Here is a 13245-nt window from a genome sequence, read left to right as displayed (position 1 = left end):
TTTTTTTTTTTTTTGAGACGGAGTCTCGCTCTGTCACCCAGGTTGGAGTGCTGTGGCCGGATCTCAGCTCACTGCAAGCTCCGCCTCCCGGGTTTATGCCATTCTCCTGCCTCAGCCTCCCGAGTAGCTGGGACTACAGGCGCCACCACCTCGACCGGCTAGTTTTTTTAATAGTTTTTAGTAGAGACGGGGTTTCACCGTGTTAGCCAGGATGGTCTCGATCTCCTGACCTCGTGATCCGCCCGTCTCGGCCTCCCAAAGTGCTGGGATTACAGGCTTGAGCCACCGCGCCCGGCCTCAGTTTCTAACTTGGTAAGCACAAACCCTCCGAAGGGTCATCAAGGCAGTCTAGAATTGGGTGTGCATATTATATTGAATTATTTCAGGGAAAGCATAACTAACCTTGAAGATATGCCTATTTGCAAATAAAATAAGTACAGTTTTATTGTTCTGAATGTGAAAAATGTGAATATTGGCTGCAAAACCCTGAACATGGGAATATATCTAATTAACTTACATATATACTTGAAGAGAGAAATAGGAAGCAGGCTCTATTCTAATCTTGAATGAGCATCAGGGATTAAGTGATTCAGTATAAATAGACCTCCCCTTATCTCATTCATCAGCTGCTATTTTCAGTGGTGTGCTTTGTCCCAAATCACTACACTCTGGATATCTGAGTCTGTCAACAATATCTATATAAAAATATTTTATCAATGGAGAGGTACCTAAATTTCAACATCATAATAATCTCTGCCTGGCTTCTGGACAGTGGCTTAGCATAAGTAACCTTTTCCTCCTCTCAACATATTCTCCAGTTGATTGTTCAAAGTCCTCGTGCTGCATTTGCTACCACTGACTCCATGCTGGAGAAAAGTGCACTCTTGTGGGGAAACAATAAAATCAGCCAGACTAAACCCTTCTGCATCATGGAGCTGTTCACAAATCAGGACGGTAGAAATGAAACAGAGTAAACAAGATATATATCTGCTTTGGCACTGGATCACCACAGATGTACAGCAAATATGTTTACTCTCAAGTCTTAGATTGTAAAAAAGAAGTTACTACTCCATTTTCCTTCCATGAACACACATTTCATATTTTAATATTACCTGCACATGTAAATTTTAGGATACAAAATTAGGACAATTAGAAGAGAAGCTCTAGTAAATTAACATTATATTTACATAATACGAACAGTAAGATTGTTCTGTTCCCATACTAACTCTACTTGATTTTAAGTATACTTTGGTGTATAGAAAAGAAACAAAGCATTACATGTACATTTTTGTAAAGACAAATCACTCCCAAATATATAAATGCAGTACTTGCAGAAAATGTAATCTGATGTTACACAAAGAATTCCTGTATCAACACAACTAGTTTATGTTTGTTTTGGGTAGTGACATTGAAGGATTAGGTATGAAATTTTAAAAAATAAAAGAACTGCATTGTAGTTTTTTTTTATTGTTGAGCATGGTTCATTTTTACTTTTGGATAGCAGTTTTATTCCCACGCATACTGCACATATTATGTGTTTGTGTGTAAATACATAAAATACTGTTATTTTACAAATATGTGAAATTGTTCTTATAAATATGCAACTGTTATTAATCACTTAATAGGTGATTGTTACCGAATTTGTCATTGTTCAAATTAGTATTTAGCACAACGAGATACCTTTATAAAAAAAAGCTTTAACACAATAAGACTACTCAAAGTCAAGCAAGCATTAAAATAGAGCAACTTATGTCATTTAAAATATCCACTCAAGATAGTTGTGGTAAAATTTGTGTAAGATGAGTCATGATTTTATTTTGTGTTGTTCTTTTAATTCCAAAAATGATTCTAAAATTGAAAATCGAAACTTTAAATTACCCGGCTTGTCTAAATTGAAATAGACTTTTATCCAGTTATCCTTATTCAACCCAATAGGTTCTGTGGCACCCAATCAGCGCAGCTATGGGAAGACTCAGTTGTTGCTGCTGTCACATCAGAAATTTAATAAATTAAAAGCAGTCATGGTCCGTGAGCCGGTAAGTCTGGCACCTTTGAACTCATTACATTCCATTAAATACTGCACTTATTTATTACTTGCCTTTGATCATGAAATCAGAAAATCCCCATTTCCTTAGGAACATACTTAGGTTTCAGAGACTGAGCAATCATGATTCAAGTACAGTACTAAGTTGGCAGTAGGGTCATTGTGGTTACCTGCTCCAACAACTTTATCAATGGATATGTTGGTGGCATCCAATTCCTTGGCAAACTCATGAACAGCTTGGGTAGGGTCTTCATATGTATGTGGGTCAACGTAAGTCCTGAGACCTGGAAGTTTTACTGTTTGAGGAAAGAAAGAAAGGTGCAATTGTAGCTCGATTTATAAAAATAATTATAGATTAAATTTTATGACATTATTGGTTAAAAAAATCACCACCCCATAAGGTGCACAACCTTCAGTTTATTCTGTAGTATAACAGAAACTTGCAGTGACATTGGACTAAGTGTTGAAAAATTTAAGAAAACATGTTCTCTACGATGAATCATAAAAAGGAACCTTTTTATGAGGAGCTTTCTTTGCAAAAACATCAGAAGGAAAATGCATATTCAAAAAAGGGGATCTTAAGAAGAAAGATGATTCAGAACTGATTAGACCTAGTCATTACTACCAGGAGCAACAGTGAGTGAACACCACTATGCTATTGCATATTTATGATTACACAAATGTTATAATAACCAGGTATCTATTACAATGGAAGACTGGAAAATAATTCAATACAATTATAAGGTGAGATAATGGCTGCAAGTATAGATAAATTAAAGGATATATAATGGCATACCTTCTGACATCATACTGCTCATATTAACATTCACAATCAAAATCTCCCACTGTAATTACAGATCTACTTTAAGCTGTTAGTAGGTGTACACATGTATGTATTATATATACACACCAATATAGTATCAGTTAAATATAATCATATTGTGTAGCTTTACAACATAATTAGAAGTAAAATAAATATTGTCTATGGGTTGAATAATGGCTCTAAGGAGTTAAGTTCCAAACATTAGTCATATATGTAATTTATTAAATGAAAATCTCCTTTGTATTATATTTATTCATTAAATTATTCTGAAGGTAAAACTGTTCATATCCTGTAGTTAAAATATTACAGACAACTGATACAGGATAATCATTTTAGATTTGATTTAATATTAATAAGATTCCTATAATTTAGAAAATAACAGTGGAAACAATTTGCAATTTTCAATAAACTAACTTTCTCTACACAAAACCCTGAGTTTTAAAAAAGTGATTCTAAGATCTACTAAAGTATATAAATATGCTCTAACATTAAAGGAAATTGCAATGTAACTTCTATGGTATATCTGCTAATACTACTGATTTTGCTTTTAATTTTGATAACATTAACAGCATTGTTTTAGCACAGAATACGGATACTTAATAGTGCAATATATTTTCATTCATTACATTAAATTATTGAAGTTTTTTCTAATATAACAAATGAAATCAGATATTATTGTTTACAATAGTACTTAATAATGGGAGAATCTCATTGCCAAAGTTGCAATTGAACACTCTGCATGAACCAATCGTTTCTTTGAGTTAGTTTTGTAGTTTGTATTAAATAGTTGTGGGGATTGCAGATGGCCGCAGTTTTTCTGGGAGGCCTCAGTACAATGAACATTAGGCCAACAAGTCTAGGATTTCACAGTGTGTGTTAACAAATGATCAATTCATTGAACTACAAGACAACTTAATGAAACCCGTAGTTATAATGCGTTACCATTTATGTTCCTGTAAAGCTTTCATAGAGATTTTGAGTAAAGAAACGTAAGTGCAAGAATAAACTGGTTATTAAAGAAATGGTGGCTGAGAGAGAGGTTAGGTAAAAACGTTATTTTCCTCAGCTATTATTTGGATGACTTTGACACAGCATATTAAGATGTAGGGATGGCGGTGAGAGGGCAAACAGAGAATACAGAAGAAAAGTTAACACGACTCCCACTTCTGCCTGGTGCTGATACAGCTACAACAAAAGAGCAGGCGCTATCCAGCTTGAGGCGGGTGTGGATAATTTGAAAGAACACCACTGTCTAGGAAGTCAATATCCACAGAAACGGGGAAATTCAAGTTCTGTCCGTTGCTTTGGGCAAACTCTGAGTAGAGTAACTTTTGCAGTGAGAACTTCACTTTTAGAGTTTTTCATCTTGAATATCTTGACCAAAAAGACAAGTTAGGGCTCCGAGACAAAAAAAAAAAAAAAAAGCTTTGCTATTCAAATGCCTAGCATGAGAGACTGTTACATAGTTCTCGCTCAATTTATGGATAGAGCTCATTGTCCTAAGGAGTGTTTTCATTGTTAAGAACATTTATTTACAATTATTAATATAATTGAGGTTTCCTAATGGTAGAATTTAAGCTTAGAAATGTCCATTTCTTTTGAGCTCACAGATCAGCTTGCATGCTTCTTCCATATAAGCATGAATCCTTCCTACAAAAACAGATGGGAGAGTCACCCTTTAATACAGTAATCTACTGTGCTTTATTATTACATTAAAATAACTTCTAATGTTATCAGTACTAAAACCCTTTACCTTTAAAAGAAGAAACTTATTTAAGATTAAGAAAAGGCTATCATACTTTTCTAGATGTGGAGTAAGAAAAATTGTAAAAGTAAGTAACCATTACTAAAATATGTTAGGAAATAAAGTCTTGTTGGAGTCTTTTCATTTATTCCATTTAGTCACATTTTAAGGATGAAAACTCACATCAGATCGACCCTATAATGTGTGATCTTCCAGTTTTTATTTGCCTTTACTTAGTAACAGTAAGGTAAAGAAATCTAGCAATCCTTTTCAAGGAAATAAAATGAGACTTTAAACATAAGGTAAAATGGAACTGTTTTCTACCTAATTACGACTGTTTTGCTTTGCTGAAGCTAAGAAAATTAACGTGGGGGAGATTTCCTGGCATCAGAATTTACACAGATTATAAAATGAGTTGTTAGGAACAATGTCTCACATATTTTAAATAAGCATTGGCCTTAAACGTAAGTCTTGAAGTTATGATTTAGATTTACCCTTCAGTACCAGTCAGCTTGTAGAGAATATATGTGTGATGAATAACTATATGCAATACTATTACTAAATAATTTGAAAATTAACCATTCCCAAATAAAATCAATCCTATTAATTGCTATTAATTAAAATAAGGTGAATTTATTTCCCATCCATAAGACATTTGGGGAAAAAAAATAACAAACATAAACATATACACCCCCAAGTAAAATGGTCTGTTCACTGTAGAAGCACTGGCTGCTGATTTTTAACTGCTGACCCCAGAGATTCCAGGAATCAGGTGATTCAGGCTGCAAGGCACATAATCCCTTCACACCAATAATTAAGGGCAACACACAGAGTAACTGGGCTCTGTCATGAAAACCAGATAATAAACACATGCACACGTGTTAAGCTGCACTACTTTACAGCTCGTTCTGTGCAAACACAATTTACATTTCCATTTTACCAGCATGAGTTGCCCTAAGGATAGCAAAGAAGTAAAAAGGCCCAGCCAGAAAGGGCAAGGGGACAGGATCTTAGGAGGTGAAACACATTTCTTTCCTTTTGAAGCAATATTATAGGATTTGTAACAAGGCTGGAGGGAACAGTTCATGGCTAGAGCTTTTTAAAGTAATACCAAATAAATGGTCTGAAATAAACCAGCTGTAGTATTAAGAGGCAGAAACTTTATGACATGCACGTAAGTTACTTTATGCCTTTGCAGTCAGGATGAAATACATTTCTTTTTTGTTTGTCATAAGGATATTGTGCGTTTGAAAAAAATTAAAGTTTCAACAAAGTCCACCCTAAAATCAATAGCAAAATGGACTGGGATGATAGAGGAACCTGTTTAATAATTGGCACACAGAAATTTACCAAAGCTCAAAATTCGTAAGATGTAGAATTCCCATAAAAAAATCAAATCTGCACGGTCTTGCTCTAAAGATGATATTTACGACAACTGTTCAAGTAAAATTAACGGTGACTTAATTCACAAGAATGCCACTGCTCTAATTTATGCATAAAAATTGTAACACAAGTGTTTTGTGGGCCCATTGAGAAAAAGAAAGACAAGTATCCTGTAACTTGTTCAGGCATTCTGTTTAGACTTTTGAGTTGGTCACCTAATTAATCTGGACTGACGTGATGTTGATTTTAGGAATGTAGTACTTTGGCTTTTTTGTGTGAATTATTTTATAGACTCTGCAATTGGATGAACAAAACAATGCTTTTGCGAACTCCTATACTGCTTTCATCTCATATCAATTTATATTTTGAAAGGCATTTTTTTCAAGCTACTGTATGCTTCCTGCAGGTTAGCAACAGGTAGTCAAGTATTTTACTTGAGTTATAACTAAAGCTATTATTTTTAGATGATACTCTAATGACTGATACAAAGTATCATGTTAATTGGCAAATAATTTTAGAAGCCAATAGTGAATGCTAAAGAAAAGAATGCTTACAAGACTACATTAGTTATATTGAGATTATTTTAGAGCACATAGGCATGAGTATAGTCTTTGTACTAATTTCCATGAGAACACGCTATTTAAGCCACTGATTAGTAATTGCCACACTAAGCCGAGCCATAGTTTGGAAGGCAAAGCACCTGGAATGAATCGTTTCACCAAAAAAAAAAAAAAAAAAGTCTTTTTTTTAGTTGTAAACACTTTGTTTCTTAAATGAGTATTTTTAAAAAATTAAAAGAGTAGATTAAAATGTGGAGAGAAAGTTCTGGCTTTACTACTAGTTGGATATCATGTAACTGCAAAATAAACAGTTTATTTTAAAGGCTCTTTCTAGGTTGGTTGATAAAATGGAATAAGGCACTTCAAATAAACAGAGGTTGTTTATATTTACTTGGCAGTTAGGAAAGAGAAAAGTCTCCTATTTAGAGTTTAGCAAAGGACTAGTAATAAGGAAACTGAAGATACGCTTTGCATTTCAGCCATGCAGAGCAGACTACAGTTTCTACTACCTATCATGTGCGTTATTTGAATGTAAACCACAGATTACCCTTTATTTTAGCTTAAGTATGCTGAAATGTACACATATAAAAATTACTTAATGTAGAACTGTGAATTTCCCTCTTTTCTAAAATAAATTTAATGTACTTAGTTTTCCATAAAATTACTTTTGAAGTCTCTTTGTCAGGAGAAAGTTAACCAATTGTAAATCAATAACTCCTAGAACTCAAAATAGTGAAGCGAAAAAAAAGCCAAGTTTAGAAACTTACAATGCCCATTGCCAAAGTGAAGTCTTTTTTCATCTGCCCCATGTTTTGACTTGTTATAGCCACAGAACCTGGAGGTAAATCAAGGAAAGCGAACACATAAGAGGAATATACTTAAAATGGTTATCTACGCTCAGAATGTGCAAAGCATAAAAATAAAGCATTTTCCTCAAACAATTAAATGCTTTAGTGAAAGTTTAATAACATCATATTTTCTAAATCCTCTGAAGAAAGTCTCTCTCCCTGGGGACCCTGGAAAGCTGCCTAATGAGGAGATACACCGAGCTGCTTCCCACTGTGCAGACCCTCCAGTTCAGTTTTTATAATGGCCTTAGAATGTGTTTATAGTATTTTTTAACAGCTTCTGTTAGAAGGAATGAAGGGTAAAGTCTCCATGGGTAATGATTAGTGCTGTGCAGTGTTACCCCTGTTCTGGGTGAGAAAGTGTCAAGGAAATCTGGGGTTATTTGAAGAGTGAGGAGATAATTAGAGAAAGAAAGTAAAAATTAGTAGTGGGGTCAGAAGAGAGAAGAGGAGGGGTGTGTGTTAAAGAGTGGGGACAGGAATTTAAGGTAGAGCAGAAAATCAAAACGAAGGATGGAGAAACAAAGAAAAGGAGAAGAAAGAGAGGACCTAAATTACAAATGGAGACATTCTTCCTTGTTAAAATATTTTATTGAGCACACTCTTCACATTGTAACAGCAACCAACGGCAACAATGAAAGTGAATAGTAAAACAGACTGTGAACTCACCTCCCAATCAAAACATAGATGACAACAGTGAGGAGAATAATTGCTACTGCCGCTGAAATGGCGATCATGACCACTTGGCTGCTTTCACCAGAGATGGAGAAAGCTGTGAGGTTGAAGAGAAAAAATAAGAACAGGTTTTAAAATCATGATCAACATCTACATGGAACAGTTGATTGATTAATTAATTAATTTGTGTTCTACTTTTACTTGAAGTATGGCTTAATGTCTGATACTATGTTGAAAGTATTCTTTACTTAGTGTTTAAAAAAATAGACATGTCCCATAATTTTGCTTGAAATTTCTACCTGATTAATAAGATTAAATACTTTGTTCCAATGACATCAATCAAACATTATTTAAATGTCTCCTGTCCAAAATTTGCTGTACTGGGTTTCTCTGCCCTCAATGGCAAGAATCTCATTGAATGAACCAGAAGTTACGGGAGGATCTTAGAGAAGACAGGAAGAGTTCTCAGCAAAAAATTATAAAAAGCTTTCTAAATAAGCTTGTTTTACCTCCAATATCTATATTCTTTTGAAAAGTGATATGATACATGGACCTCAACGCATACCATCAACAAACTGTCCCTCTATTTCTTACCTTTATAAATGGCTCCTGAGCCCATTTATTCACCTAGATAAATGGTTAGCAAAAAGGCCCAGGAGCCAAATCTTGCCTGTCCCCTGTTTTTGTACAGCTCGTGAGCTTAGAATGGTTTTACATTTCTTTTAACGGTCGTAAAAAGTCAAAATAATGAGATTTCATGACACGTGAAAATTCTAAATCTAGGAAATTCAAATTTTGCTGTTTATAAATAAAGTTTTATTGGAACATAGCCACCATCAATCATTAATTTGTACATTGTCTATGACCAATGTTATGCTAGAATGGGCAAGTTGAGTAGCAGCAATAGAGAATGATGTGCACAAAGCCTAAAATATTTATTATCTGGCCTATTACAGGAAAAGTTTACTGACTCTTGACCCAGACCAGTGTTTCTCAAACTTTAATGTTCACAAAAACCACTCAGGAATCTCTGGAAAAGCAATTTCTGATTCCGTCAATCCGGAGTGGAAAATGAGACTGTACATTTCTTATGAACACATATGAACACACAGGCAGTGCTGATTATGCTGATTTCAGACCACAGCATTTTGAGGAGCAAGAATCTAGACCATAAATATAAAATAACCTTCTCCTCTCCACCTCCTAATCATTCTGCTTCCAATTAATCACCAAACACTCTTAAATATCCTAGTTTAAGTCTTCATTTATCTTCTGGATTATAATTAGAAATTCCTAATTGGGTCTCTATTTGTATGCTTTTCACATATTTTATCTTTTAGAATATTCCTTCTAAACCATGAATTTGACCATGTCATTCCTATGCATAAAATGTTTGCATAGGAAAATTTTGACTCTCCATAACTTTCAGGATAAAATGCAAATTTTATAGCAGAGCATGTACAAGCCATTTAGGATCTGTTTCATGTTTAAATCGCCAGCCCCATCTCCTACAAACTCCATAAGCATCCTAATCTCTAGATTTTTAAAAATACACACATTTCCTGGAATAGCCTCTTTTATGCTCTTATTTGCATATGTTGTTCTTGTGGTAAATGTTGATTAAATACATGAACACCTCAGGACTCAAAAGAAGAGCTAGTTTAGTTATCCGAATAATATCACCTCTCCAGGAGCCAACATGGCATCTTCAGCCTGAACAAATCTAAGTTTGGAAGATTTTCTCTAAAATATGTGTTTTTCGGGATAGTTAAATAATGCAAGAAAAGAAACGTGACATATAGGTTGTTAGGAGTTTCCTGTGAGTAGCGTCTGAAAAAAACACAAAAGTGCTCAGAGTGTGGCAGGATGGCACACTCATAATATAAACTGTTGCAAGGCCTTTATTCTTTACTACCAGCAAACTATTGTTTATACCACTATGGCAGTCACAGGAGTGCTTGCTCAGATGTTCCCGCTGCAAAGAGTATAGTCAGCAGACAGCCTCCAGCTGCTGCATCTTCAGGATCCACTACAGCCTTCAAACACAGGTTGTGTTCCCCTTAGTGACTTAACAGTACTGGCAAAGGGTTATGGAGCGTGGCCATCCCTGCCGAATGCAACACTCCTCAAACCGGTGATGTGTGCTCTGAAGCTCCCCATTGGCTTGGCTGAGACCTTCAGAGCTGCATTTCTGTCTGGGGTTTCCCTTCCTCAACTCTTTCTTCTTTCCCTCCTTCCCTTTATAAATGACAGACCTACATCTCAGTCTGAGGTTCTGCTTGCCTGGCTCAGCTCCATCTGCCTTTCATCCTTCACAAATATTTCTCCTATAAAGCTCTTGTAGTTTCATCTTGGTATCTTCTTCCCAGAGCATCTGACTGATACATCCCTATCCATTGGCTAAAGATATGTGAATGATTTGTGAAATAGTTTAATCCAATATTTCAAAAACTCTCCATAAACATAGAGTGGTGACTTGAACTCATGTTTTTCACTTTGCATACTGTAGTAATTTATAGAAAGCATATAGAATTTATTGAATTCTCAAATTCAAACCTTATTTTGATTAGCCAGCTTATAAAATAAAGCTCAGTGAAACTGGGAAGGGAAATATGATAGGAGAAAAGATAATTCTCTATTTTTTTTTCTGTTGAAAACAGAATTAAACTAGGATTTCTCTACAGTTTTTTCTATCTCTAAAATATATGACTCTCAGAGGCTATCTAAAGCACCTAACTAAATCAGATCGTTTTCATTGTTAAAATTAGCAAATATGTGAATGAATAATAGTGATGAGTTATACAGGTGTCTAATAATTTAATGTAATTGATAGCTATTACATTTCTTAATAATTGAATTTGAATTTGTTTTCTGCTCCCTCTGTTTCTAGTCATTTCTGTTTTGCTCCATCCTACACAGAGTGCTGGCTTTCTCTCTCAAAAGAGTGATTCGGAGTTCATTCTTTTGAGTCAGAACTCCTGGATTTATACTTATTTGCTGTGTGACATAATTTGGTTGTTTGAGAATTAAATGAGTTGGTACTAGTAAAACACTTACAGTAGTGCCAAGCATACATTAAGTGCCCAATAAATGTTACCAATTGTTATATCATTTCCCTGGTGAAAACTTTGCAAAAGTACTCTATTTCCTACAAAATTATAGATGATGAACGCCTAATTTTTATATAGAAATTTCTCTACTTAATGATTCCATTCTCCCTTTGTCAGGCTTCCTTTACATCCCCTAGTAATAGGGCCCAAGAAGTAAAGTTGTACCATTTTTACTCTTCAAAACAACAAATAACGAGGTGTGAGGCATTCGGGAGTGCTAATTTAATTATCCCTGGGGTGGTCTTCTTCATGGTAATATCCAATGAAATCCTCTAATTTTAAAATTCAACTTTATTCCACAGATTGTTGTTCTTGAAATTCTTCAGATGTTCAAATTATGGACTATTTGTTTAAACACAACACACATGCACAGTGAGTATCTGCTATATGAGGCTATATGAGGTACTATTTAAAGCTCTTTACAAGTAATAACATATTTAATCAACATTAAAATCTCATGAGTTATCACATGATGCTTCCCAATGTCCAGATAGCAAAACCGAGACATGCAGACTTGAAATGACTTGTGAAGTTCACTGTAATAATGCTCATCTGCTCTAATGTGTTTGCTCTTAACTCTCACTTTGTCCCTGGTTTTCTTGTGCACGAAGCACACACCACGGCTTCGGTTTTTCCCCACTGAGGGTTTCCAAAGAGTTGGACTATCTGCTCTTCCAAACATGCCTTAATGTCTGTACTTCTCGTATTGCTGGAAGCCAACTCCATGCTAGGAAAATCCTTTTACTCTTTTATACTCCCAGCTTTCCACGGGTCTTAGTTTAGTATTTTTCTTCTTCATGTGCAGTAATTGCACTGGTTCAAGACTTCAAAACCTGGAGATTCTAGGTTTGTTGCTCCACTGACTAGATATGCAAACTCAGAAAAAAACACATAAAATGTGTATCTTAGATCATGTATAAAATGATATAATAATATCTGAAGAGCTTATAGAACAGAATCAAATGAAATGTTTATCATACTGCTTTATATACTGTCATGTAGAAACATGGATTCTGGAATCGACATATCCCTTGCCAATTGTGTGACTTTGGAAAACTTCCTTAACCGCTCTTTGACTCAGTTTCCTCATCTGTAAAATGAAGATGATAATAAATATAAAGTACTGACATACAAAAATAAGATATTTTAAAGCACTTAGAAAAATATATGTGCTCTACTCTGCCTCCATCTCTTCCTTATAAAGTTCAGAAAATGTTATCTAAATTCCAGCTCAAAATACATTGTGTTCTACCAAAATATATGCATACATGTCATGAATGAGACATTCTTATGTAATTAAAAAATTAAAACTGGCCAGGTGCTGTGCCTCACGCCTGTAATCCCAGCACTTTTGGAGGCTGAGGCAGTTGGATTACTTGAGGTCAGGAGTTCAAGATCAGCCTGGCCAACATGGTGAAACCCCGTCTCTACTAAAAATACCAAAATTAGCTGGTGTTGTGGCACACACCTGTAATCCCAGCTACAGAATCTCTTGAACCCGGGAGGCAGATTTTGTAGTAAGCTGAGATCTCACCACTGTGCTCTCGCCTGGGCGACAGAGCAAGACTCAGTCTCAAAAAGAATGAATAAATACATAAATAAAATAAAAAATTAAAACTAGAGGGAAAAAGCAAACTGTTAAATACAAACATAAACCTTATGTCTATTTATTTTAAAATCAACATATAACAAATAAGATTCTTATTAAATACTTAGAGTATTTAGGAATATGTCATTTTGATTTTAAAAAAACAATAGAGTGAGACAAAAAAAAATTTTTTTTTTTACCTCCTAAGACAAAAGGCATTTTTTCTTATTTTTATTTCAAATTCATTTTAAAATTAAATTTTTATTTAAATTTATTTATTTCGATAAAGTTTCTCAATTGTATTTAAAACATTATGGTGAAATAGCAAAAGTAAATTAACTTTTGTAAAAAAAATTAAAATGTGCAACTCACGGTTTTTAAATAAATGAGGAGGGGGAAAAAACTCATTTTTTCCACCCTTTTTTCCTCTTCTCTCTTTCAATCAATGGAAGAATTGCTAATACAAAACT

At 34.5% G+C, this 13245-nt stretch overlaps 1 protein-coding gene across 2 annotated transcripts in view; it reads right to left on the bottom strand.

Moving 5' to 3' along the window:
• The window catches only part of EPHA3 (EPH receptor A3), a 134762-nt gene that overhangs the window by 67609 nt on the left and 53908 nt on the right, over positions 1-13245 (bottom strand). For both annotated transcript variants that reach the window (XM_017885480.1, XM_017885481.1), the window contains exons 5-7: positions 8072-8174; positions 7322-7389; positions 2215-2340 (exon numbers count right to left, since the gene is read on the bottom strand). In XM_017885480.1, the coding sequence (XP_017740969.1) occupies positions 2215-2340; positions 7322-7389; positions 8072-8174 (297 nt within the window). The remainder of the gene's footprint in view (positions 1-2214; positions 2341-7321; positions 7390-8071; positions 8175-13245) is intronic.

The sequence above is a fragment of the Rhinopithecus bieti genome, unplaced genomic scaffold (genome assembly GCF_001698545.2).
Source record: "Rhinopithecus bieti isolate Rb0 unplaced genomic scaffold, ASM169854v2 scaffold_15282, whole genome shotgun sequence".
NCBI classification, from domain to species: domain Eukaryota; kingdom Metazoa; phylum Chordata; class Mammalia; order Primates; family Cercopithecidae; genus Rhinopithecus; species Rhinopithecus bieti.
This window is presented reverse-complemented; position numbering and strand designations above follow the sequence as displayed.